General features: G+C 40.3%; 3 protein-coding genes across 9 annotated transcripts in view; all 3 read left to right on the forward strand.

Annotated features, from left to right (window-relative positions):
• The first annotated feature begins 725 nt into the window (after positions 1–725).
• Positions 726–23,941, forward strand: part of LOC146471017 (uncharacterized) — a 50,405-nt gene continuing 27,189 nt past the window's right edge. For 2 of the 5 annotated variants that reach the window (XM_085121300.1, XM_085121303.1), the window contains exon 1: positions 726–833. The gene's annotated coding sequence lies outside the window, so the exon portion shown is untranslated. Of the gene's footprint in view, positions 834–22,784; positions 22,915–23,116; positions 23,195–23,941 lie in introns of those variants that run through there. The other 3 variants (XM_085121305.1, XM_085121306.1, XM_085121304.1) reach the window with 2 other exon arrangements.
• The window catches only part of LOC146471018 (uncharacterized), a 30,708-nt gene continuing 7,802 nt past the window's right edge, over positions 1,036–23,941 (forward strand). The window contains exon 1 of the mRNA XM_085121295.1: positions 1,036–1,113. The gene's annotated coding sequence lies outside the window, so the exon portion shown is untranslated. The remainder of the gene's footprint in view (positions 1,114–23,941) is intronic.
• LOC146471019 (uncharacterized) lies at positions 1,049–7,748 on the forward strand. Of its 3 annotated transcripts, XM_085121299.1 has the most exons (3): positions 1,049–1,113; positions 2,898–5,814; positions 6,927–7,748. In XM_085121299.1, exon 2 carries the CDS (start codon positions 3,277–3,279, stop codon positions 5,800–5,802), a length of 2,526 nt encoding a protein of 841 aa, XP_084977425.1. In that variant the 5' UTR covers positions 1,049–1,113; positions 2,898–3,276; the 3' UTR covers positions 5,803–5,814; positions 6,927–7,748. The 3 variants fall into 3 exon arrangements, with proteins under 3 accessions (XP_084977425.1, XP_084977424.1, XP_084977423.1); XM_085121298.1 differs by lacking the exon at positions 1,049–1,113 and having other exon boundaries at positions 2,833–5,814; XM_085121297.1 differs by lacking the exon at positions 1,049–1,113 and having other exon boundaries at positions 3,115–5,810; positions 6,927–7,661.

Below are 23,941 nucleotides of genomic sequence, written 5' to 3' on the forward strand. Positions count from 1 at the left end.
AAGAGAACTTTGATATTTTTAGTACCGTCATCGAAGGTTTTATGTTGTGTCACTCAAAATCAACACAAAATGAAAATTTTCTTTTACTTTAGTTTTGTCCGTTCCGGGTTCTGAAACCCTGGTGCTATCTGAAACACGTGATTACTTTGTCAGTGTGAATAAATGGCGAAAAAAGGCTGGAAATTTCGATTGTATTTACATAGCGGTGGCATATATGGATACAGAGATGTATAAACAATCGCTTTGTGGGCTTGATAATGAGTAAAGTGCTTTGTGTCAGTGAATAATTTGTTCTGGCAGAGGATCAGGGATCTGTCGAAAAACGAAACACTTGACTTTAGAGTCCAAAACTGGAAAATGAAACTTTCGATAATCGTAATTTGTAAACGAAGTACCTTGAAATTCGAAAACGAAGAATCCCATATACAAAAGCTTGAAAATGAAACCTGAGCTCGTTTGTTCAGCTTGTTGTTAGTTGTTTAGTAGTGTATATATCTTTGCTACTGTTTCTTGCACGTTAAGCAATGGAAACATTCATTAAATGTAAGTTTAACTATTTTAATGCAGCTAGGAATTAAAACGGTCAAAATTTAGGATCGGTTACTCATTTGACATTTTCATTATTGTTTGGGAATCGCGTGACAATCATCGAGCTGAAAATAACAACAGCTTCCGGTGTCAAAATATTTAAACACGCTTCCTCAGCTCCAATTTGCCTCGGTCTTTAGTGGCCTCAGCTTTGGTTCAAAGAAATCTTTGATGCAAGTGGTTTGCAATAAGCTGACAATCAACACTCGGTCTGAGATTTAAGCAACTCCTGATAGCAATTGAAGGTAAATATTTTACTGAAGTGACCACACTTATTACATTTGGCATAAACACAGATACAAATATCACTCAACTCTGGATCTGTCTTTACCCGACCATTATAGTTTGTACTATGCATCAGTCGTAATAATTTGCTTATCTGCACGTTATAAGATAATCATATTGAAATCAGATAACTTAATAACTGTTTGTCTCGAAATGTCTTATCTCCAGAATGATCATTTTTGTAAAGCTTGATTGACCTGAAGAGAACTCCCCAAGAAGGATCAATTTGGAGCAGCAGTGGTAGGTAATTACCTATGTTACATATAATACTCAGAGCTCAAACGTTTTTTTTTTTTTACTCATAAAAAGATATATCGGTACAAACGTTTTACTTATTCTTTGTGTAATTTATTGCGCTCTGCTGTTTAACTATTTGCACAAAACAGAAACTTGCATTATTCCTCAAAATCATACTATGTCAAGCCTAATTCAATTTAACCTCGTAGTCTTCTCTCAGTGATACTCAATCACTAACCACCCTGACTTTGACAAACCCTAACCGTAACCTTAACCCTAACACTACCTGCCACTCAGCGATTCCTTTCGGTGTAGAATCTGTTTGGAATGACATAGCCTGCGAGAAGAGACGCCTTCTTCAGCTTTTGTTTCATAAATTCGAATCAATTCATGTTAAATTGTGAAGAAATGACGTTTTCTTTGATAAAAGGTCACCTCAAACTCTCGCGACGCTGAAAAACTAATCCCTTTTGCTTTCCGAGCGGCTCATATATATATATTCCGTTAATGATCAAAAAGGCCTGCTAGCATAACAGCGGGGCATAAAGGGAAGAACTAATGTTTTCTTTAGTAAAAGGTCACCTTAAACTGTCCCATTGCTGAAACACTAATCGCGTTTTTTGCGCCGTTAAAAGTATGCAAAACTGCCTGCTAGCTTTTTCAGAATGTAAACAGCAGTTTTCAGGTAAATTTGAGGAACCAATTCCCCTTCCTAAAAAATGTCGGGAATAAAAATTTTCCGCTAAGGAATCCAAAGAGATTAATCAGTGGTAGCTTACACAAATAAGTCTTTTAAAAGGCCGTGAGATGATGCGGCGATGAAGGAACCAGTAATTTAACTTTGTGTGGTTTCATATTCCCGTTGGGTACCGAATTTAATGATGCGTTACCTAAACTGTTGCTCTAACATTTCTTTCTTTGGTATTGGAAACTTATAACAGGCGCCTTTATACTAGCAACCCAGTTCTTAGTTTGTGAGACGGCGTAGTTTGGAAAACTAGGTAAACCTAACGAATTGGCAGGACATAATACTTAATTGTAAAGATATTTTTCATTTAGAATCGATATAAAGGATGCTTTCTTGCCAGTGATTGGGCATTTCGGGTATACTTTTAAGTGCACCTATATAAATTATGTACCCATTTCTTAAAAGAGATAACATTCTTAATTAATTAAGTTTGAAGTATTTTAGAACTCTACCAAACTACATTCTCAGTTCTAGCAACAATATACCCGCCTAAACTGGGAGAGATCGAAAAATTTGCTTCCAGAATATTACATTTTTTTTTTCATACTGCTTACCTAAAATTGCGTCATCGATTTCTTACTATAGGAAAGTAAGTTTTTGAAAACGCTTATTAAATAAACTCTTAATCAGATTAGAATATAACGGTAAACTTACAAGCTGACAACCAAGCTATGCTAGACTCGAGTTAGTGGTAGTTATCTTTGAAAATGTCAGTATCATTTTCTAAAAATACGGCCTTGGCAGCATCAATGTACAGTTTAAGTAATCTCTTGTATCGCAACTCAAATCTAAGAGCAAAATGACATCAGCTGCTTTTCTGGAGATGGAATTTTCCTTTAAATAACGAAAACTAAAAGACTAAAATTTGCACATGTCAGTATGCATTGTGAACGAAACTTTTTCTGGTGATATGGCATTACTGGTACTGTCAGTTATTTGTGAAAGTCATCATGGATAGAAAACATCATACAGGGAGAGAAGAGACCATGACACATTTTCCTTCAAAATATCGATTCTATCAAACTTTCTTTCCTTCTAGGTACGTCTTTTGTGTAACTCTTGCAGTCATTACCAGAAGAAAATGGTGGATAGAAAGTTAGCATTTCTAGTGTTTCACGTGCAAGAGCTTCGCATTGCCAAAGAACAGGGGAACAGAGTGGGGGAGGGAACAGCTTATAACAATCTGGGCGATGCTTATTATAAACTGAAAGATTTTCAACAGGCCGTGGAGTGTTATACAAAATCACTTTGCCAAAGAACAGGAGAATAGAGCGGGGGAGGGAAGAGCCTATAACAATCTGGGCGTTGGTTATAACGATCTGGGAGATTTTCAACAGGCCATAGAGTGTTTCACGCAATCATTAAATATTTTCAAAGAGTTTGGGTACAATGAATGCGAGAGAATTGCCTCTTTCAATATGGCCAATGCTTATTACTTAGTGGGTGATTTCCAACAAGCAACAGAATATTACTTGCAATCACTAAATCTTGCTAAAGGGCTGAGGGACAGACATATGCAGGGAACAATCTATGGAAAACTGGTCCTTACCTATTACAGAGTCGGTGATTTTAAACAAGCCATAGAATGCAGCGAAAAACATCTCAGTATTGTTAAAGCGCTTGGATCCAGGGCTGAAGAGGGAATAGCCTATGGAAGTCTGGGCGCTGTGCATAGCGAACTGGGTAATTTTAAACAAGCCGTAGAATGCCACGAACAGCAACTTAGTATTGCTAAGGAAGTAGGTGACAGGAATGAAGAGGGAAGGGCCTATAGCAATTTGGGCATCACTTGTCGCAGAATGGGTAGTTTTAAACAAGCCATAGAGTACCTCGAACAAGATCTTAGTATTTGTAGAGAGGTAGGGGATAGGGCAGGAGAGGGACAAACCTATGGTAATCTGGGAAATGCTTATTCATGTCTGGGTAATTTCAAGCAAGCCATAGAGTACCACAAGCAACAACTTAGTATTGCTAAAGAAGCAGGAGACCGTGCTAGAGTGGGAATAGCCTATGCTAACCTGGGCAGTGATTATCGTCATTTGGGCAATTTTAGACAAGCCATAGCGTACCACAAACAATATCTTACTATTGTTAAAGAAATAGAGGACAAGGCTGGCGAGGGATCAGCCTATTGCAACCTGGGCAATGATTATCACGGTTTGCGTCATTTCAAAGAAGCCATGGAGTACCAGAAACAACATCTTAGCATTGCCAAAGAAGTTGGGAGCAAGATTGGAGAGCAACGAGCCTATAGTTTGCTGAGCTGTGGTTTTAAAAACCTGGGGGATTTTGAAAAAGCCGTAGAGTATTCCAAAGAATGTCTTAGTATTACCAAAGAAATAGGCGACAGAGCGGGAGAGGGCAAAGCCTACGGTTCTCTGGGGGAAGCCTATCGTTGTCTGGGTGACTCCAAACATGCCATTGAGTACCACAAAAAATCCCTCAGTATTGCCAAAGAAGTAGAGGACATAGTTTTCGAGGGAGATGCATACTGTTCACTAGGTCTTGATTATGAATCAGAGGCTTCTTTATCTGAAGCGCTTGATTGTTATCAATCGAGTATAAGACTCTTGGAGAAAACAAGAACTCTTCTTCAGTCCGAAGATGCATGGCAAATAGGCTTCCGGGATGTCCATCAGTTTGCGTATACCGCTCTATGGAGAACTCTTTTGAAGGATGGGAAGCCTTATGAGGCTTTGTGTGCAGCTGAGCAGGGACGAGCGCAGGCTTTGATGGATATGTTAAAGAGACAATATGCTGTTAACTCAAAACCATCCGCGTTTGATGAAACTAAGGTAACGATTTGGAAAATGTTAAACAATTTAACTACACAAACAATTTTCTTAGCACTTAGTGAAAGTTCTCATAAAGACACGATCCATTTTTGGGTGCTGAGAAACGACAGAGAGGTTCTAAATAAGGAAAAGATGATTGAACATGGAGAGGCCTCCTTCATAATGGAAGCTACCCTGCAAGCGATCGGCGCAGGTGTTCGTGTCAAATGCGAGAATCGTTCAATGGATGAGCTTAGTTATGAGCCCCAATCGACCAGAGAAGCTGTTGGGGAAAAAGACCAGTCATGTACTTCCTCCGTCAATTCATTGCGTCCGCTGTATGATGCTATTATTGGCCCCATTGCAGACTTGCTCCAAGGTGACCAGTTAGTCGTTGTCCCGGATGGTCCATTTTGCTTGGCTCCTTACTCTGCATTGAGTGAATCAATCAGAATTCGCATTTTTCCCTCGCTGACCGCTTTAAGGCTTATCACAAGCGCACCTGACGACTTCCACTGTAAGAGTGGGGCGCTACTCGTTGGAGATCCTTGCTTAGAGGAAATTACCTTCAGGTACGATGAGCCCATTTTGGAGCAGCTACCGTTCGCCAGAAAAGAAGTAGAAGAGATCGGAAAACTTCTAAAGACCACACCTCTCATTGGGAAAGATGCAAGTAAAGACGAGGTACTGAAAAGACTCACATCAGTTGATTTGGTGCACATTGCCGCACATGGGTGTGCACAATCTGGAGAAATTGTTTTGGCTCCAAATCCTGGTCGTACATCCCAGATCCCTACGAAAAAAGACTACACTTTAACAATGTCAGATGTGCAAGCAGTGTGCCTAAGAGCAAGGCTCATTGTTCTGAGCTGTTGTCACAGTGGCCGGGGAGAGGTTAAGTCTGAGGGTGTGGTCGGGATAGCGCGTTCTTTCTTGTGTGCTGGTGCTCGGTCTGTTCTGGTGTCACTCTGGGCGATTGATGACAAAGCAACCATGGTGTTCATGGAAAGTTTTTACCAACAGCTTGCAGATGGAAAAAGCGCCAGTGTGGCTCTTCACCTGGCTATGAAATCTCTTAGAGAGTCAGAGGAATTCAGCGCCGTGAAGTACTGGGCTCCATTTGTGCTGATTGGTGATGACGTCACGCTTGAATTTGAAGAACAGAAATAGAAGTAGAGGTAAGTGTTGTTTGCGTGAAAATGTTTTTCCTTTGTTAAATAACGTAACTTTGAAAATTTCTCAATGCCTCTCCATGAAATGGTTTTAAAATCTGTCTTAAAATGAATTGCTACCTGAGTTTTTTTTTTAGCGGGTGAAATTTAATAGTAACTTCTAATAGACGGTGTTGTCGAAGAAAGACCATTGCCGCTATGTATACGTACGCTACTTGGTAAAAGGAAGGCGGAAAATATTCTTTGAAAGATTTGGTTCTGTTGCTTTCAAAGCTCTTGGAACTGTTATGATCATTGTTTTCCACAGTACTGATATTTACTCCCTTTAGTCCCTACGTCCTAAGTTATCCTGCGAGGTAGGCGCCAGAGAAGGGAGTAGTGGAATCGAACGCGCGCGCGAAGTATCTGTGACAAGTTCGGAGCGCGAAGGGAGGAAGAGGGTAAACACGTTCTTTTTTGTCTCCTATTCGCTCCCCTTGCATCTAGCGCGAGTGCGAGTTTCTTCTCTCATTTTTTTCGCGCCTACCACTGAGGCTAGAATCCAAACTCTGTAGGTCAAAAATCAACCAAATGTTGCATTGTTACACTGCTGCTATGTAATTATTTTGTACGGCCAATTTCATAAAAAAACGCTTTCAATTTTTGAGCGTTGCGTTAATTCAATAGGTCCTCAATGGTGTCTTTTAAGTCCTTTCTGTAGAATTTTTTTCCAGGTGTTAAGATTGATGGGAATGATCATAAAAAACCGAACAAATCGCCCAAGGAAAAGGTTTTTAAAAGGAAAAGAAAGGTGGTCTCACAATATCATTTTCACTCGTTCATCATATCATCTCTTCACAAGCTAAGCGAATAAAAAGGTTGAAGGTTTATTTGGGAATCGTGGTATCTATGCTTAGATTTAAATGTTAACTACGTTATGAACTTCACGGTTCGCTTGTCTTTTTCTATTTCATTTTTATGGTTTTGTTCTTGCTATGTTTTTCTCTATCTGTCAATCAAAACTCAGGTATGCAAACTTAACTCAGGAAACTTGTCAATTTAAAGTCTTTAAGCAAGTTAGTGAAATTAAGTATTTACTGTAAACATTGAAATCATAATATTCCTGGTTCTTTTGTTCGGCAGATGATGCGACGTCAAGACAAGAGAGGATACTGGACGGAATATGACGCGTACATGATGAGTATTTTGGTTTACTTCAATTATCACGGCAATTGGTTTAGATCGTTAGATCCAGCAGATGCGAAAAACTGAATGTCGATGAACGCTTTGATCAAGAAACAAAAATTGAACAATGTAAACCATTGGACCATGCATCTAGTGCTGTTTCAGTTTCCTACTAATGTGTGGAGAAAAAAGACAATAATGTGCTTGTTTTTGTGCATTTTTTCTTATATCTTTAATTTTACGAATTAATTTGCTGTAACTTTGCTATTTTAGTATCATGATGAGAAGACTGGAAATTATCCGTCTTCTCTCAATAGTATTCTAACTGAAGTACCAGCATTGTAGATATCTTTACACACATTTTGAGGCCGTTGCCTAGTTTCGAAAGAATAGTGAGAACTTTAGTTTTATTGAGATGGTAATATAGAAATGACAAGTTATGTTAATTAAGGCAATAAGACGGTGTATTTACCCATTTTGGAGAAAAAAAGTCTTAAAATACATATTATAAAGAAGCTCACAAGTGATATTTGTAGATGTTTCAAAGCAAAGTAAGGTGGAAAATCTGTTTTCCTTCAGTCTTCCTTGGAATGTGCCATTCTTTTTACTGAAGAAACTAAGTCGCAAAGACAGAGGTCCCTCTGATTTTAAGTTAGTTGAGTTTCATGTTGTGAAAACTCAAAACAACCCATGAACACTTTTAACTTGGTAAAAAATTTTGAAATTTAGATGTAAACTTGTAATAGAAATCTGCGATGACGATCTTAACTAACCAGAAGTGACATCCCTTTTGAGGAGTTGACAAACTCGCAATGTGATTGGCCAAGCGACTGCGTTCAAATTTTGGTAGATTTCTCTCGGTGCTCGTGCAAGGAAAATTGATGAGGTCGCCAACTAACTAGTAAGGAATAACCCATTGTACAGATTTTGCTGTTGTTGAATAAGCTTTGAATAGATCGGTCACCTTGTTATGCTTACAATCAGACAGCTCGCTCTTGGCTTCTATCTGCTTAGTGCGGTGATTAATTAAGCTAATAGATAACTGAATAGTCTAAGCGCAAGAATTTTGTAATCCTTAGTTTAGAACGGACCGGAATTCCTTTCTCAAAACTCCTGAAGACTGAGTCGGGTCTGAGGAGAACTTTTCAAATGCGCTTTCTGCATGGCCATCGTTGGTAGTTTTTTATTGCATATTATTCCAATGTGTTTCTTGATAATACAAAGTTGCCAACGTTTTATCTTACAAAATCATTTAACATAGTTTTCCTGATAAACAAGAATTGTACTCGTAAATTAGTTTTTCGGGCCCGAAATGTTTTCAGGAAATTTTGAGAAAAGCACGCCAAGGCCCAGTTGTTTGAATTCGATTAACTCAAATCTGTGTTTAGTGTTGAGGTAGGCTTTTACTTCCTTTGTGCAAAAGCATTTTGTTTGTTTGTCTGTTTGTTTATTAAATCGCAAAGTTAAAGTTAAATTTTCAGTAGGAGCAAGCGAGCAACACAGCAGACAAGCAAACAAACAAGTAAGGGGGTGTTTACATGGAACCATCACGACTTTCACACGTGTACGAGTTCATGCCCGTTCCCTTTTGTGCCTTTGTATTTGTTTTCTTGAAACCAGCTTAAAGCTCACTTCGCGAATTGCGATTCTCCTTCGGAACGGAAACTAATTCCAGTGTCATGTAGTGTCATGGCTGTTCCTTTCAAACTTTGTTTTGTGTCTCAGGACTAGTTACAGGACTCAGAGTAAAACTGGTTTGATGTAGACGCGGCATGAAGCCAATTCATCTCTACTGAACCAGAATGAAGTCGAGCCGGCACCATGACAACACCACCTCAATGGAGCAACCATGTAACTTAATATGTAAACATTTGTAATAAAGTATTTAAATTTATTGAACAATAATGGCGTTAGAAAATGAAATATCGCCCATTGTTGATTTTTGAGTTGAATAACTCTCGTGCACAGGGTTATGTTCAGGCTTACAGTCACTTTACGCACGCCTGACCAGTTTTTTCCAAGAATGAAATGAACCATTCCTTCAGTTCTGTAATGTCCGGCATTTAAGTGGAATCTTGACAAATCTTAATAAAAAAAAAAAAAAAAAAAAAGCGCATTTACTGAACAAAAAAATTGAAATACTTAATGCTGTAATGTAAAGAAAAATTCATAGCTATATACTGTCAGGAACGCCGGCGGTGTTCGAAACTGACATATTAATTTTAAATCTCCGTTCAAATTTCGAAAAAAGCTGGTCACGCGTCACGTAGATTGACTGTACATATACGACTTATAGTTATGTTTCGGGGAGCAGAATTAACAAAGAAAAGCGTTCTTGAAGTTCTCGTAAGTAGCGCGGAGCTCAGCGCCGAAGGCCTCGTGTTGATGAAACCTTAAACGGTGGCACACTAAACTGAATTTTTAAGACCAAGTGACGGTTTGAAGGGTTGGAGAAACACATATTTCTCGTGAGTTGCAGTGACACATGTGTTACAGAATATTCGAAGAGAAGACGCTACGGAAAATTTTGAATAAATCATGTGCTAAATAGAATGGTGTTTCAACCGCTCCGAGTTATTTTTCAAATTCAAACAATGTATAAAAGGTAACATTTGCGAGTGCTATCTTAAAAAGATGGGAATGTTTATATACAAAAGTGATATGATACTGAAATGAGAAGCATGTCATGCCTGTAATTTTAAATTGCATATATATACTTGTCAATTTTCATACATTTAACTCGAAATAATAATAATCTCAGAGAAATCGAAACATCCTTTTTATCCTTAATAACTATTTCGAATTTTTTCAAAGATCTTTCTCAAGTTTCATGCCTATTTAAATAGAGTACAACAGGATTAATTGGTGAAGTTTTGAGAGCCCTCTGGAGGTTGCTATCAATACTTTGTTGACCTTATTTTACCCCGACCCTCCCCCCTCCCCCCCTCCCCCATTAATGAATTAATACGCGATAAGCTGACGATAAGAAAACTCATCACAGCAAAGATTTGTCATAACCTCAGTTGTTTTTTATGCTTTCAATATGGAGACACATATTCTACTTGGCCATCTATTTCACATAAAGATTTAAGCATTCAAGATGGCCGGCAAACGTAGGATCTTTTTTAATCGATGACCAAAAGAATTGATAGATTCTTGTTGACATGTGAGTAAGAATACGAAGGATAATTTCAAACAAGCGACACTGGGAACTAGCTATGAGGACAGCGTGACACACGCGTGACGTCATCCGAAAGGCACTGGGAACGAGCGTGTCCAAAACGGTCGGCATCTTGATCCCTCCGTTGGGTAGCGAGTACTACAGTTTGTTAGCGATAGTAAGCAGTAGCATTGAGCAGCATCAATTCACAACTCACCAATAGGCTAGCATAATTTATTGCTTGATGATTACGGAGAAGGTTGTCCCTTGGGCAAGTATCAAAAGTCGATCACAGCATTAATGAATACGGTATTCCACTAGCAATTTCAAGCATATAACTTCACATTACAACTGTTTACATGTTGTGAGCATTAAATTCAGATTAATAAGGAACCCGTTGCGAGAGTTCCATGTGGATTACGTTTTCAGGTAAGATGCACTAACCTAAATTTAAAATTATTAAGTGGAAAGTTGGGCATTTTGAACTTGAACATTCCCCCATCCCAGCCTACCCCTGGCATTTGGCTGGGTACTGTGCGCGGGAAGTGAGGAATTTGATCCACATTGTTCGCGCGTGGGTTTTTCTGAATAATGGTAGTCGGAAGTTTGTTCAAGTTTTTTTCAAGTTTTCAGTATGAGAAGCGCCTAAGTTAAAGAATTGTCATAAGTACGTAAATCATGATCATCCGGGTAGGTGTAGTCCTGAGAAGGACTGTTTGTGGTGACTTTGACTGACGTTTCGACAACCTGAGCGGAAGTCATGCATCTTCAGAGTCAAGTAAATTGTGGAACGTCAGTAGGCGGTATATACGTCTCTGGTTGTTAACCGGATTGATCAACGAAGTCCAGATGTTATTGGTCGTTTGTCAGTAAGCCGTGATGTTATTGGCTGTGAAGACTGTAAAAAGTGATTGGTGTGTTTCGATCCGTCCTTTGTTAGTCAAAAGTCCGTGGGTCTATTGTTAGTGAAATGTCTATTGTTTGTCTGTTTCGTTATTGTTGTCAATAAGTCGTTTGTATGGTGCAGGTAGTTGTAGGCAACGGTTGACACTGTACAGGCTATTGCCGACAAACGAGCTAACAAAACCGAAGAACAACACCGCAACCAAACTCAACAGAAACTTACACGACTACAACGTACTAAAGACAAAAAACGACACAAGACAGACGACAACTGGGTCAGGAATATTTCTTCCCGTCCTCTAGACAAGACTGAAACCCAGGTCCTCTCCTCAGTGACGCCTAAACACATACCGACTGAGGCTATTGTATTTATTGTTGAGGCGGTTCTGTCTCGTCAGAGAGAACTATCAGAATCGGCCAAGGATAGCATCAGAAGTAGAATTGCTTCTACTATACAATCGTTCTCCCTAACTGACAGTAACTTGACTAAAGACGAACGACAAGCACTGAAACGACTGAAAACTGACGAAAACATCGTCATACTCCCCGCTGAAAAAGGACGAGTGACTGTTGTTATGGACAAGACAGACTACTACGACAAAATGGACACTCTAGTTAACGACAAACAGACATACGAAGAACTGAAACGAGACCCGACGCCATCACTTCAACGTAAACTTAACAGTAAACTACTTGACCTTAAGAAAACTGACGTTATTGACATACAACGTTACAACAGACTGAGGTGCCGCGTACCGCAACCACCAAAACTCTACGGACTGCCAAAACTACACAAACCTAACATACCCATGCGACCCATAGTCTCTTTCTGTGGGTCCCCGACTTACGAACTATCCCAATTCTTGACTACTATACTGAAACCGTTGACAAACGAATCCCGACACAAACTACAGTCTACTGAGACCTTTATTGACGCTATCAAGACGGAACAAATACCACAGGACGAAAATCCAAGTTTCCGTATTTCTGAAACCTGACGGAAACATGAAAATACTAATTTACGTCACGTTTCCGTGTTGCGGAAACCCACAGAACCAATTCGTTCCGTATGTGTCACGTTTCCGTCACGTTTCCTGAACGGAAACGTTGCATCGTGTTTCCGTTACTTTTAAGTTGTTAGATTTCCGTTTCTGTCAACGGTTTTCGTTTCTTTTAAAGCTCACCTTAAATTTTACGCAAACCTAACGTTGCTCAAGGTGGTGCGTGTTTCAGTGTCATTTCAACCGCAGAGTTACAATGGTTTTATAGGCCTCTGACCATATAATTGGTTCGAAATGAATCATGATCATTTGATGAGGCAGGGTCAGGTCAGGTTGCAGCTACAGGTCCAGTTGGGCCAATGGATTTTGTTAGAAAACAATGTTAACACATTTGAGCCATTTTATGTTGTTGTTGGGTCATTAAATCAAGTTGGCTGATTTGATCTGATTGGCTCATTTGATCTGACCATGACGTCATTTAAGTCGAAATTATCTTTAGCTGGTTTGGTCATTTTATCAATTGAGCCATTTGATGTGGTTGGGGCAATTGATTGATTAAGTTGGGCACAATTGTACTGGTTGTCAACTGAAACCAAATGATTGGCTCTCATTGATATTAACATTAAAAAAAAAATGAATGACATAACCATAAACCTTTTTGAAAAATTTATTTCAGCAAACTGACAACAACTATGTAAAGGCATACAACACAATTTGCTCAGCTGTTTTTTTTTTAATTTTCTCTGGAGTATAACTCGTCATTTCTTTTATTTCAAAAGCTGGAACAATGAATGACATAACCATAAACCTTTTTGAAAAATTTATTTCAGCAAACTGACAACAACTATGTAAAGGCATACAACACAATTTGCTCAGCTGTTTTTTTTTTAATTTTCTCTGGAGTATAACTCGTCATTTCTTTTATTTCAAAAGCTGGAACAATGCTTCACAACTCGTCAATTTTCTTTTCTAGGTCTACCCATTAGGTATGACTGGTTTATGCTTATTGGCGACTACAAACTTGTGTCTTTTGATGTGAAATCACTGTTCACCAGTATTCCACTTCAACTGGCTCTGGACTATACTGCTACCGCCATCGAGAACTCCACGACAAAACTGCCACTGCCTACAGATGACTTAATGGACTTACTGAACCTCTGCTTAACGTCCACGTACTTCCAGTACAACGGAAAGCACTACAAACAGTTACACGGAACAGCTATGGGCTCACCAGTTCTTTTGTTGTAGCAGAAATTGTCATGCAGAACATCGAGAAAAAAGCCTTAGCAACTTACAAACGGACACTACCGCTCTGGTTACGGTACGTACACGACACCTTTACAGCAGTACACAAAGACGAAATCGACGATTTTCACGAACACCTTAACAGACAGAACGTTGCAGGCCCGTAGCAACGCTAAAACAGCTGAGGGGGCTTAGCAAAATAGTTAAACAAAACTACCCCATCCCCTCCCCCCCGTCACTCAAAACACGGACTGATTAGGGAGTTTAAGATGCAACAAGAACATTAAAAAAAAAACAACAACAAAAAAGTAGATTTAGTAAGTAAAACACTGTAACTTTGCGCCTGCATCACACTGTTTTTGGTACATTTTTTGCCGTTTCTTTTACGTGGACTACCATAGGAAATTTCCTAATTTTACGTTTGAAGGAGGACGTAACCAAATGACGACAAATTTTTCTTTCTCTTTTAAAATTTGGCTTGAACTGGGCAGTAAGAATCCGACTGTGGGAGCATTGTGGGACATTTGTATTGCTATAAATGATCGGATGAGGCTTAGAAAACAAGTCAACTCTCTCGTAAGCGACCACCCTTGGTGTCGACAAAGTGGTCGCTTACGGGAGGTGGTCGCTTACGGAAAAGATCAACAAAATAAGCGTCATACTGGATTGATTAGTTAATTACATAAAAAATTTTACCTTAGCAGCTAAAATTAGGCAGATAGAAACTAATTTATTTGATTTTTTCACATCTATTCATTCTTCTGATGAAACTTTGTATAACTATTCGGAACAGATCTGTCCCGTTTACCCCAGTACAGATCTAATTATAGCCATCTTCTCTGTCTGTAAACTGTTATTATCTGTCACAAATTTCTGCAAGGCTGATCGGACTGCGTAGAAAACTTAACACGACAGCGACATGATAGAGACCAAACCGAGAATCAGCAGGAAAGCAAAACTTTCCTTCACAAGTACATGGCGAAACCATGTTAAAGAGAACTACAGCATATCGTATCTGAAAAGATCTACGGTCCAAAACATAAAAGCAAACAATCTGCAAGGAACCGCACAACGAAAATGCTGCAAGTATACGCAGGATCTGTCAGCAGTCCGGCGTAGCGTCATTAACAATTGAACTTTTGTCACATCTAAGTAATGATTTACTAACGATCACACGTGATTATGTTGGGTGGTCGCTTACCGGAAACAAAAAGAAAAAGAATAGGTGTAATTTCTGGCCTAAAATGTGGTCGCGGTCTCTTAAGAAATTTGAGTGGTGCTCGCTTACGAGAGAGCTCTTGAAACAGTATTTAACTGAGAAACAAAACGGTTGTTTACGGTAGAAGTGGTCGCTTACGGGAGGTGGTCGCCTACGAGAAGTGGTCGCTATGAGAGAGTTGACTGTAGTATATTTCAAAAGCTTTTACGGCTTGAGATTGGTTGATTTCGATCCATTTTGGTTTTTATTTCCGATTCACAAGGTAGGAGTGCCTTTGTTGCTGTTGTATATGAAAACAAACTGTTAGCCAAGGAAACTGACAGGTAGTAAACAACTTTTTAAAGGTTGTGAAAAGGGACTTGCAGCGTCAGAGTTAAAGACTGATTGCTGCCCATTAATTTGGTTTAATTATTTATTTTTTTGGCAGATTGTTTTTTAACTTCCAAAAATTCTGGGGGGGCTCAAGCCCCCCCCCCCCCCCCCCCCGCCCCTTCCCCCTGCTACGGGCCTGCGTTGACATACAGTTTACTAAGGAGATCGAAGAAAATGGTGAAATACCTTTTCTAGACTGCTTAGTCACCCGTAACAACAACGACAACAAACTAAGTACTACGGTTTACATGAAACCAACACATACTGACAGACTACTGGACCAGTCATCCTACAACCCTACTTCTCACAAAGCAACGACTATACAGACCTTAGCAAGGCGAGCACAACTGGTTTATGACTCGCCTGACAGACTCGCAGACGAAAACAATTACTTAGACAACGTTTTCAACAAGAACAAATATAACAAGTGTTGTGTTCTCTAACTGAGCGGCAAGTTAAGAACATGCAGCAAAACATGTATTCCATTCAAGTGGTTTAATCAACTAATCTGTGTCATTGATCTCTGCATTACAAACATGTGAGAGGCTCTTAAGTGGAACATTCTAGAGGAATCTATGGTATGCTAGATTGCGTTACATAACATCTCCCCTTTCGAGTATAAAATAACATCAAAATGTTAACACAAAACAAATGACATCAAAGTAACCTCAATCTAAAAGAGGTTCTAAATCAACCAGTCTATTTTAGTCCATTGGATGAAAATCTTAATCATGATTTACGACAGGTCCTATTCTTTTCAAAGTTCCGTCATGTCCATGTTCATAGTCTATAGGTCGAGTCTATCTGGGGGTTTAATGACTCGTCCAGATCTTGAGGTTTTAACATCTGATGAGGTCATCTTTTGTGGACTCACATCCAAAGGTTTGGTTGGTGAACTTTCCACTCGTTTTAAGGGAGTGTCCTTGATAGTACTTTCTGGCATGGCAACGAGATGTCGACGATTACGTCGGATCGAACTGCCAGCTTCAGTTTCAACCATGTAAGATCTTGGCGTTGGGGCTTTCTCTAGGTCAGGCCATGATGGTTTCAGTTGGTCAGGGAACACCGGAACAGTTGTTCGGATCTTTCTGCCAAAGAGCATTTCTGCTGGGCTGTATCCGTTCTCCAATGGTGTTGCTCTGTATGACATCAGAGCTTTGGCTGGATCTTTTCCCTTCTTTAGTGTATTCTTCACCGTTTGCACTGCACGCTCAGCTTCTCCATTGGCCTGAGGCAACTTCGGGCTTGAAGTGATGTGCGTGAAGGAGTAATCCTTTGAAAACTGGTCAAACTCAGTTGAAGCAAACTGCGGTCCGTTATCAGATCTCAGGATCTCAGGGACTCCGTGTCTTGCAAAGATGGATTTAAGTGCAAGGATGGTGTCTCACGCTACGTAGAAGTCTCACTTCTGACGGCGTCTCAGAAGTAGTCCACCACTACCAGGTAGGCTCGTCCGTTCAGGCTGAACAGGTCAGTACCCAGAATCTGCCATGGTCTTTCAGGAACTGCTGTCGGTATCATCGGTTCTCGGTTTGGCTTCCTATACTCGATGCATTTTCGGCAGCTCGTGACCATATCTTGTACTTGATTGCTCAACCCATGCCACCAGACCGAGTCCTTGGCTCGTCGTCGACACTTGACAATTCCTTGGTGTCCTTCGTGAATTTGTTCTAGGATCTCCAGGCGCATACTTGAGGGGATAATGAGTCTAGAGCCCTTGAGGAGTAGTCCACGTACTTGGGAAATCTCGCCTCTTGAGCTCCAGTACGGACTCAGTGAACTTGGGATCTTGTGGAAATCAGGCCAACCATCTTCGCAGTATTCAAGAAGCTTCTTACACACCGGATCTTCTTGCTGCTTAGCAGAGATCTCTTCAAGACGCTTGTCCGTGGCGGGTAGTTGAAGCAGAACACTGTCAACATAGAGGTCAATCTCTTCTTCTTTCGCGTGGCTAGGCGTTGGCTGTAAAGGTGCTCGTGACAACGCATCGGCAGTTACCAGGTTTTTTACCCGGAACATGGGAGATTGTAAAGTGGAATCGCAGGAGTCGCATTCTCAATCTCTGAATTCTTGGCGGCATCTCGTCAAGATTCTTTGATCCTAGTAGCGGTACGAGAGGTTTGTGGTCTGTTTCGACGTGAAACGTTTTGCCAACTAAGTAATCGGCCAATCTCTCGCACGCCCATGTAGTAGCTAGTGCCTCTTTCTCAATTTGGGCGTATCTTTGCTCAGTGCTTGTCAAGGCTCGTGAGATGAACGCCACTGGTTTCCAGTAACCCTCTGACTGCTTTTGGGTCAACACGGCTCCAATTCCATATGACGAGGCGTCTGCTGAAACTGTCGTCTCCAACTGTGGGTCGTAAATCGCCAGAACTGGGGTTGAAATCAGCTGTCTCTTGATCTCTTCGAACGCTTCCTTCTGTGCTGTGTCCCAGAGCCAAGCGCTATCTTTGGTAAGCAGTTCTCTTAGGGGTTTACTGGTCTGAGCTAAGTTGGATAGGTACTTGCCCATTTGGTTGACCATTCCTAGAAATCTTCTCAAGTCTGAGACATCAGATGGGGCCTTCATCCGCTTGATCGCTTCAACTTTCGAAGGGTCAGCTTGAATCCCGTCTTTGCCGATCACGTGACCCAGGAACTCAACGTTTTCCTTGGCAAATTCACATTTCTCGAGGTTGAGGGTTACTCCATGCTCTTCAAGGCGTCGTAAGACTGCTTCTAAACGCTCGTCGTGCTGTTCATAAGAGTTTCCGAACACTAGGATGTCATCCATTTGACATTCCACTCCTTCCAGTCCAGCCAGGATGTGCTGCATGGTTTTCTGGAAGTGTTCTGGGGCGGATGAGATTCCGAACGGGAGTCGTTTGTAGCAGTACCGTCCCCAGGGCGTAATGAATGTAGTAAGCAGCTTAGACTTGGGGCTGAGTTTCCTCTGCCAAAACCCAGAGTTCGCGTCCAGTTTTGACACGATCTTGGCACCGGCCTGTGAGTTTGGCGAGTGTCTGCTCTGTGGTGGGCATGGGATGGTTCTCTCGTTGAACTGCTTTGTTAAGCTGGATAAAGTCTCCGCATATCCGTACTTTTCCATTTTTCTTGGGAACGACTACCACTGGAGAACACCATTCTGTGGGTTGATCCACCCGCTCGATGACTTCCATGTCTTCCATACGCTTTATTTCGGCTTTCACATTGTCCAGCAGTGGTATTGGAATTCTGCGGGGCGTAGTAAGGTTGAACGGTTTGGCTCCGTCGCTAAGCTTGATCTCATATTCGCCTGGCATACAGCCAAGTCCTTTGAAGAGGTTTGGGTGTGTCTTCTTCATGCGATCTGGGCTTCTCTCAGGTGAAACGACGTCGTCTATTTTCTTGATAATTCCAAGCTTGTGACAGGCTGTGCGGCCAAGTAGTGGGCGATCCAGATTATCCAGGACATAAATCTGCTCCTTGCATGACTTGTTTTCATACTTCAAAGAGGCTTCAAACTCTCCTTTACACTTGAGCTCGTACCGGCAAGGGCCATACAGCTTCTTGGACGTTTTCAACAGGATCGGTTTGTCAGTTATTTCGGTGAAAATCTTGCTGGGAAGTACTGTGACATCTGCACCGCAGTCTAGTTTGAATGTCACGCGATGGCTGTTGATTGTCACGTCAGCTGTCCATGGTTTCTCTTGCTTGGATACGACTTCGCCAAGAAAGATGTCTGAATCTGAGCTAGAGCTCTCGGCTGCTTCAACTTCATAGACTTTACTCGGTGGTACGCTCGCGTGGCACCATTTGGCGAAATGGCCTTGTTTTGAGCACTTGTGACACTTCGCATCTTTTGCAGGGCACGACTGCCTGTTGTGATTTTTAGGGTTTCCACACCTTTCACATCCGGTAGTCCGTCTTTTAAACTTGCTGTTGTTTCCATCTCCGCTTGACTTGCTGGGTTGTTTCGGTTTATGTGACCCTCGAGGCCTTCCTGATTTTGCTTGTTTTTCTTCCAGGGTTTCAACATTGCTTGACGGAATGTGGCTTGATCTTATCACTCCCTGCTGCTTTTTGACAGACTCACTTTGTCTGGCTTGTTGAACGGCTTTTTCTAGCGTTAAACTTGCGTCAATCTGCAGTTTTTCGCTGAGTTTCTCGTTCCTAAGTCCGACAACTAAGCGGTCACGAATCATCTCATCCTTCAATGATCCATACTCGCAGAATTCGGCCAGACTATGAAGGGCAGTGATGAAATTTTCCACCGACTCATCTTGACCCTGTGCCCGTTGATTAAATTTTGCTCGCTCGTAGATTACGTTTTTCTTCGCGACAAAATGACTGTTGAATTTTGCTTTCACAGCATCATATTTGTGTGCATCTGACTCATCTGCGAAGACAAAACTGGCCATGATGTCTTCTGCATCACCACCCATGGCGTAAATAAGGGCATTTACTTGAAGGTCTTCTGCTTGGCTTTGTAAGCCTGAGACGATGCGGTACCGATCAAAGCGTTTTAGCCACCGTGGCCATTCTTCGTAATTTGAAAAGTCGAAGGATTTTGGCGGTTTAACTGGTAATAACTGCTGAGAAGTTGTCCCTTCTGCACCTCTGTCTGCATTCGAGGTTTCCCCTTCTGTTCCCGGCATCCTGGTAACAGGCTGAAGGAGGGCTAAATCGAACACTGCCACGAAGAAATACAGTTACGGTGAATGGTTTAGGCCGTTTAAAACGGTTCTGACACCATGTTGTGTTCTCTAACTGAGCGGCAAGTTAAGAACATGCAGCAAAACATGTATTCCATTCAAGTAGTTTAATCAACTAATCTGTGTCATTGATCTCTGCATTACAAACATGTGAGAGGCTCTTAAGTGGAACATTCTAGAGGAATCTATGGTATGCTAGATTGCGTTACATAACAACAAGGACTTTTTAGACGTAACACTTACAAGAACACTGAACCTAACGTCACAAAGACGCGACTCCCGCAACTACTGTAACTATACCTTACGTAAGGGGCACTTCGGAGACTATCGCACGGATTCTACAACCCTACAATATCCGCGTAGCTCACAAACCTATAACCACTTTACGACAACTACTGACGAAAGTAAAGGACAAAGACGAACCGAAACGCAGACAGGAAGCAGTTTACAAGATCAAATGCTGCGACTGCCAGGCCACTTATATTGGTGGAGACCGGCAGAAATTTAAATGTACGACTGACTAAACACAAGCGAGCAACTAGAAATGGTGATATCAACAATCACATTTCTGAGCACCATTTACAAACGAACCACAGAATCGACTGGGACTCTGCCAAGTGCATTACCTACAGTACAAATTACTATAGAACAAACGCCACTCAACCGTTGCCTACAACTACCTGCACCATACAAACGACTTATTGACAACAATAACGAAACAGACAAACAATAGACATTTCACTAACAATAGACCCACGGACTTTTGACTAACAAAAGACGGATCGAAACGCACCAATCACTTTTTACAGTCTTCACAGCCAATAACATCACGGCTTACTGACAAACGACCAATAACATCTGGACTTCGTTGATCAATCAGGTTAACAACCAGAGACGTATATACCGCCTACTGACGTTCCACAATTCACTTGACTCTGAAGATGACTTCCGCTCAGGTTGTCGAAACGTCAGTCAAAGTCACCACAAACAGTCCTTCTCAGGACTACACTTACCCGGATAATCATAATTTACGTACTTATGACAATTCTTTAACTTAGGCGCTTCTCATACTGAAAACTTGAAAAAAACTTGATCAAACTTTCGACTACCATTATTCAGAAAAACCCACGCGCGAACAATGTGGATCAAATTCCCCACTCCCCGCGCACTGCTCGGTCAAATGCCAGGGGTATGCCGGGATGGGGGAATGTTAAAGTTCAAAATGCCCAACTTTCCACTTAATAATTTTAAATTTAGGTTAGTGCATCTTACCTGAAAACGTAATCTACATGGAACTCTTGCAATTCCCTTCTGCCATATCACAATACAGTATTAAACAAAGTTAACCTCCCCCATGCAATGATTTCGAAGCTTGAACACAAAATTACAGTTTTTGGCGTCTCCCAAAATCCTACGAGTCGATAATGTATTACTAGACAGCGGGTATCACTTAATGTTGTGAATCTCAGAATTGCACGCCAGTTCACGAGCACTTGATGTATTACATACAGTCCAGGTCCCAGTTCTAAATCTTGGAAAGCTGCTTAAGCTATCCTTCGATAACGTATTAATCCACGACTATATTCCTTATTCCCTGAAAACCTAAATGACACTGGAAGAAAAAAAAAAAACGCGTCACAACTGAAAAATAAAATAGCAGAGCAACGGACAAGCAACAGAAAGAATGTAGCCTAGCCCTGAGACAATAAAGCTGCAAAATACGTAGGTCCAACAAAATTAAAGGGTTGAAAGAGCTGAGTGCTATCTGGATTTGTTCCTATCCGTTGATTAAATTAAAAGAAACCAGTCACACTGGTTTTCTCCCGCAATCGCGTGGGAAACGACCAAATGAAAAAAAAAGCGGGTAAAAGCGCGGGTTCCACGAACTCCACGACACGATATATATATATTTTTTATTCTGACGGGAAGAAATGCGTCGCAAATTTTATCAAGTAAACGTCGATATTTGTGGTTTTTCTTTAAAATAAACGTACATCCAGAAAAAAAAACTAGAATGCTCCCGAGACCCTTTCTATTATCAGGCGCCTGAATGTAATGGAGTTTTTTGTCGTCGTATACGCAGTCATACGTTTAATATCAGTTAGTTTCTTCCTACAATTGATTACGTATTTAATCGTCTGTATTAGTTTTTTTCCCTTTCGTTTTGGTTATTTTTCTTGGAAAATGTTGCACATACCTTATGTAATACTCAGAAATTCGAAGTAATTTGAATGAAGCTTGTCATATGTATGTATGATCAACGAAATGAAAATAATATATCATTCACTTCAAATTGATGTTGACTTGGTGAAACATAAACAAAAGCTGACAATTGAATTTGTGAGTTGATTAAAAATAAATATGAATAAAAAACGGCGAGAAAGGAGAACTTTGATATTTTTAGTACCGTCATTGAAGGTTTTATGTTTTGTCGCACAAAATCAACACAAAATGAAAATTTTCTTTTACTTTCATCAAATAAAATCGTCTTCTCTTTGAAATCAATGTTTTAAATATATCAGGCGATCTTTCCTTCTTCTATCTAATTGAATCTTCTACGAAAACTTGAATTCAGAATCCTTATTCAAGCACAAAATCTCAAATTTAGCTTTGTCCATTCCGGGTTCTGTAACGCTGGCGCTATCTGAAACACGTGGTTACTTTGTCAGTGTGAATAAATAGCGATAAAAGGCTGGAAATTTCGATGATACATGTTTACATAGCGGCGACAAACTGATGGTACAGAGATGTATAAACAAGCACTTTGTGGGCTTGATTATGAGTGAAGTGCTTTGTGTCAGTGAATAATTTGTTCTGGCAGAGGATCAGGGATCTGTCGAAAAACGAAACACTTGAAAAGGAAGACTTCAGAACCCGACACTGGAAAATGAAACTTTCGATAATCGTAAATTATAAACAAACTACCTTGAAATTCGAAAACGAAGCATCCCAAATACAAGAGCTTGAAAATGAAATCAGAGCTCGTTCATGTTCAGCTTGTTGTAAGTTGTTTGCAATGTATATAAATCTTTTCTACTGTTTCTTGCACGTTAAGCAATGGAAACATTCATTAAATGAAATTTTAACCATTTTAATGCAGCTAGGAATTAAAACGATCAAAATTTAGGATCGGTTACTCATTTGACATTTTCATTATTGTTTGGGGATTGCGTGACAATCATCGAGCTGAAAATAACAACAGCTTCCGGTGTCAAAATATTTAAACACTCTTCCTCAGCACAATCTTCTAATTTGCCTTGGTCTTTAGTGGCCACAGTTTTGGTTCAAAGAAATCTTTGATGCAAGTGGTTTGTAATAAGCTGACAATCAACACTCGGTCTGAGATTTAAGCCTCTCCTGATAGCAATTGAAGGTAAATATTGTAATGAAGTGACCACACTTATTACATTTGGCATAAACAAAGATACAAATATCACTAAACTATCGATCTGTCTTTACCCAACCTTTATAGTTTGTAATATTCATCAGTCGTAATAATTTGCTTATCTGCACGTTATGAGATAATCATATTGAAATCAGATAACTTGATAATTGTTTGTCTCGAAATTCCTTAGCTCCTGAATGAACATTTCTGTAAAGCTTGATTGAATTGAAGAGAAATCTCCAAGAAGGATCCATTTGGAACACCAGTGGTAAGCAATTACCTATGTTACATATAATACTCAGAGCTTAAACGGTTTTTTTTTTTACTCATAAAAAGATATATAGGTTTAAACGTTTTACTTATTCTCTGTGTAATTTATTGCGCTCTGTTGTTTAACTATATTTACACAAAACAGAAACTCGCATTATTCCTCAAAATCATACCATGTCAAGCCTAATTCAATTTCACCTCGTAGTCTTGCTTCTTTCCGTGATACTCAATCACTAACCACCCTGACTTTGACAAACCCTAACCGTAACCTTAACCCGTTAATCACTAACTGACACCCAGTGATTCCTTTCGGTGTAAAATCTGTTCGGAATGACATAGCCTGCGAGAAGAGACGCCTTCTTCAGCTTTTGTTTCATAAATTCTCATCAGTTCACGTTAAATTGTGAAGAAATAAAGTTTTCTTTGATAAAAGGTCACCTCAATCTCTTGCGACGCTGAAAAACTAATCCCTTTTGCTTTCTGAGCGGCTCATGTATCCCGTTAAAAGTGATCAAAAAGACCGGCTAGCATAACAGCGGGTCATAAAGAGAGAAGACGCTTTTTCCAGTTTTGTTTCATAAATTCTGATCAATTCTGATTAAATTGTGAAGAACTAATGTTTTCTTTAGTAAAAGGTCACCTCAAACTCTCGCATTGCTCAAAAACTAATCTCGTTTTTACTGAAGGGGCAAATACGCCGTTACAAGTATGCCAAATTGCCTGCTAGCATTTTCAGAATGTAAAC

This window comes from Pavona decussata, unplaced genomic scaffold (assembly GCF_977016875.1).
Source record: "Pavona decussata unplaced genomic scaffold, jaPavDecu1.1 SCAFFOLD_107, whole genome shotgun sequence".
Classification (NCBI taxonomy): Eukaryota; Metazoa; Cnidaria; class Anthozoa; order Scleractinia; family Agariciidae; genus Pavona; species Pavona decussata.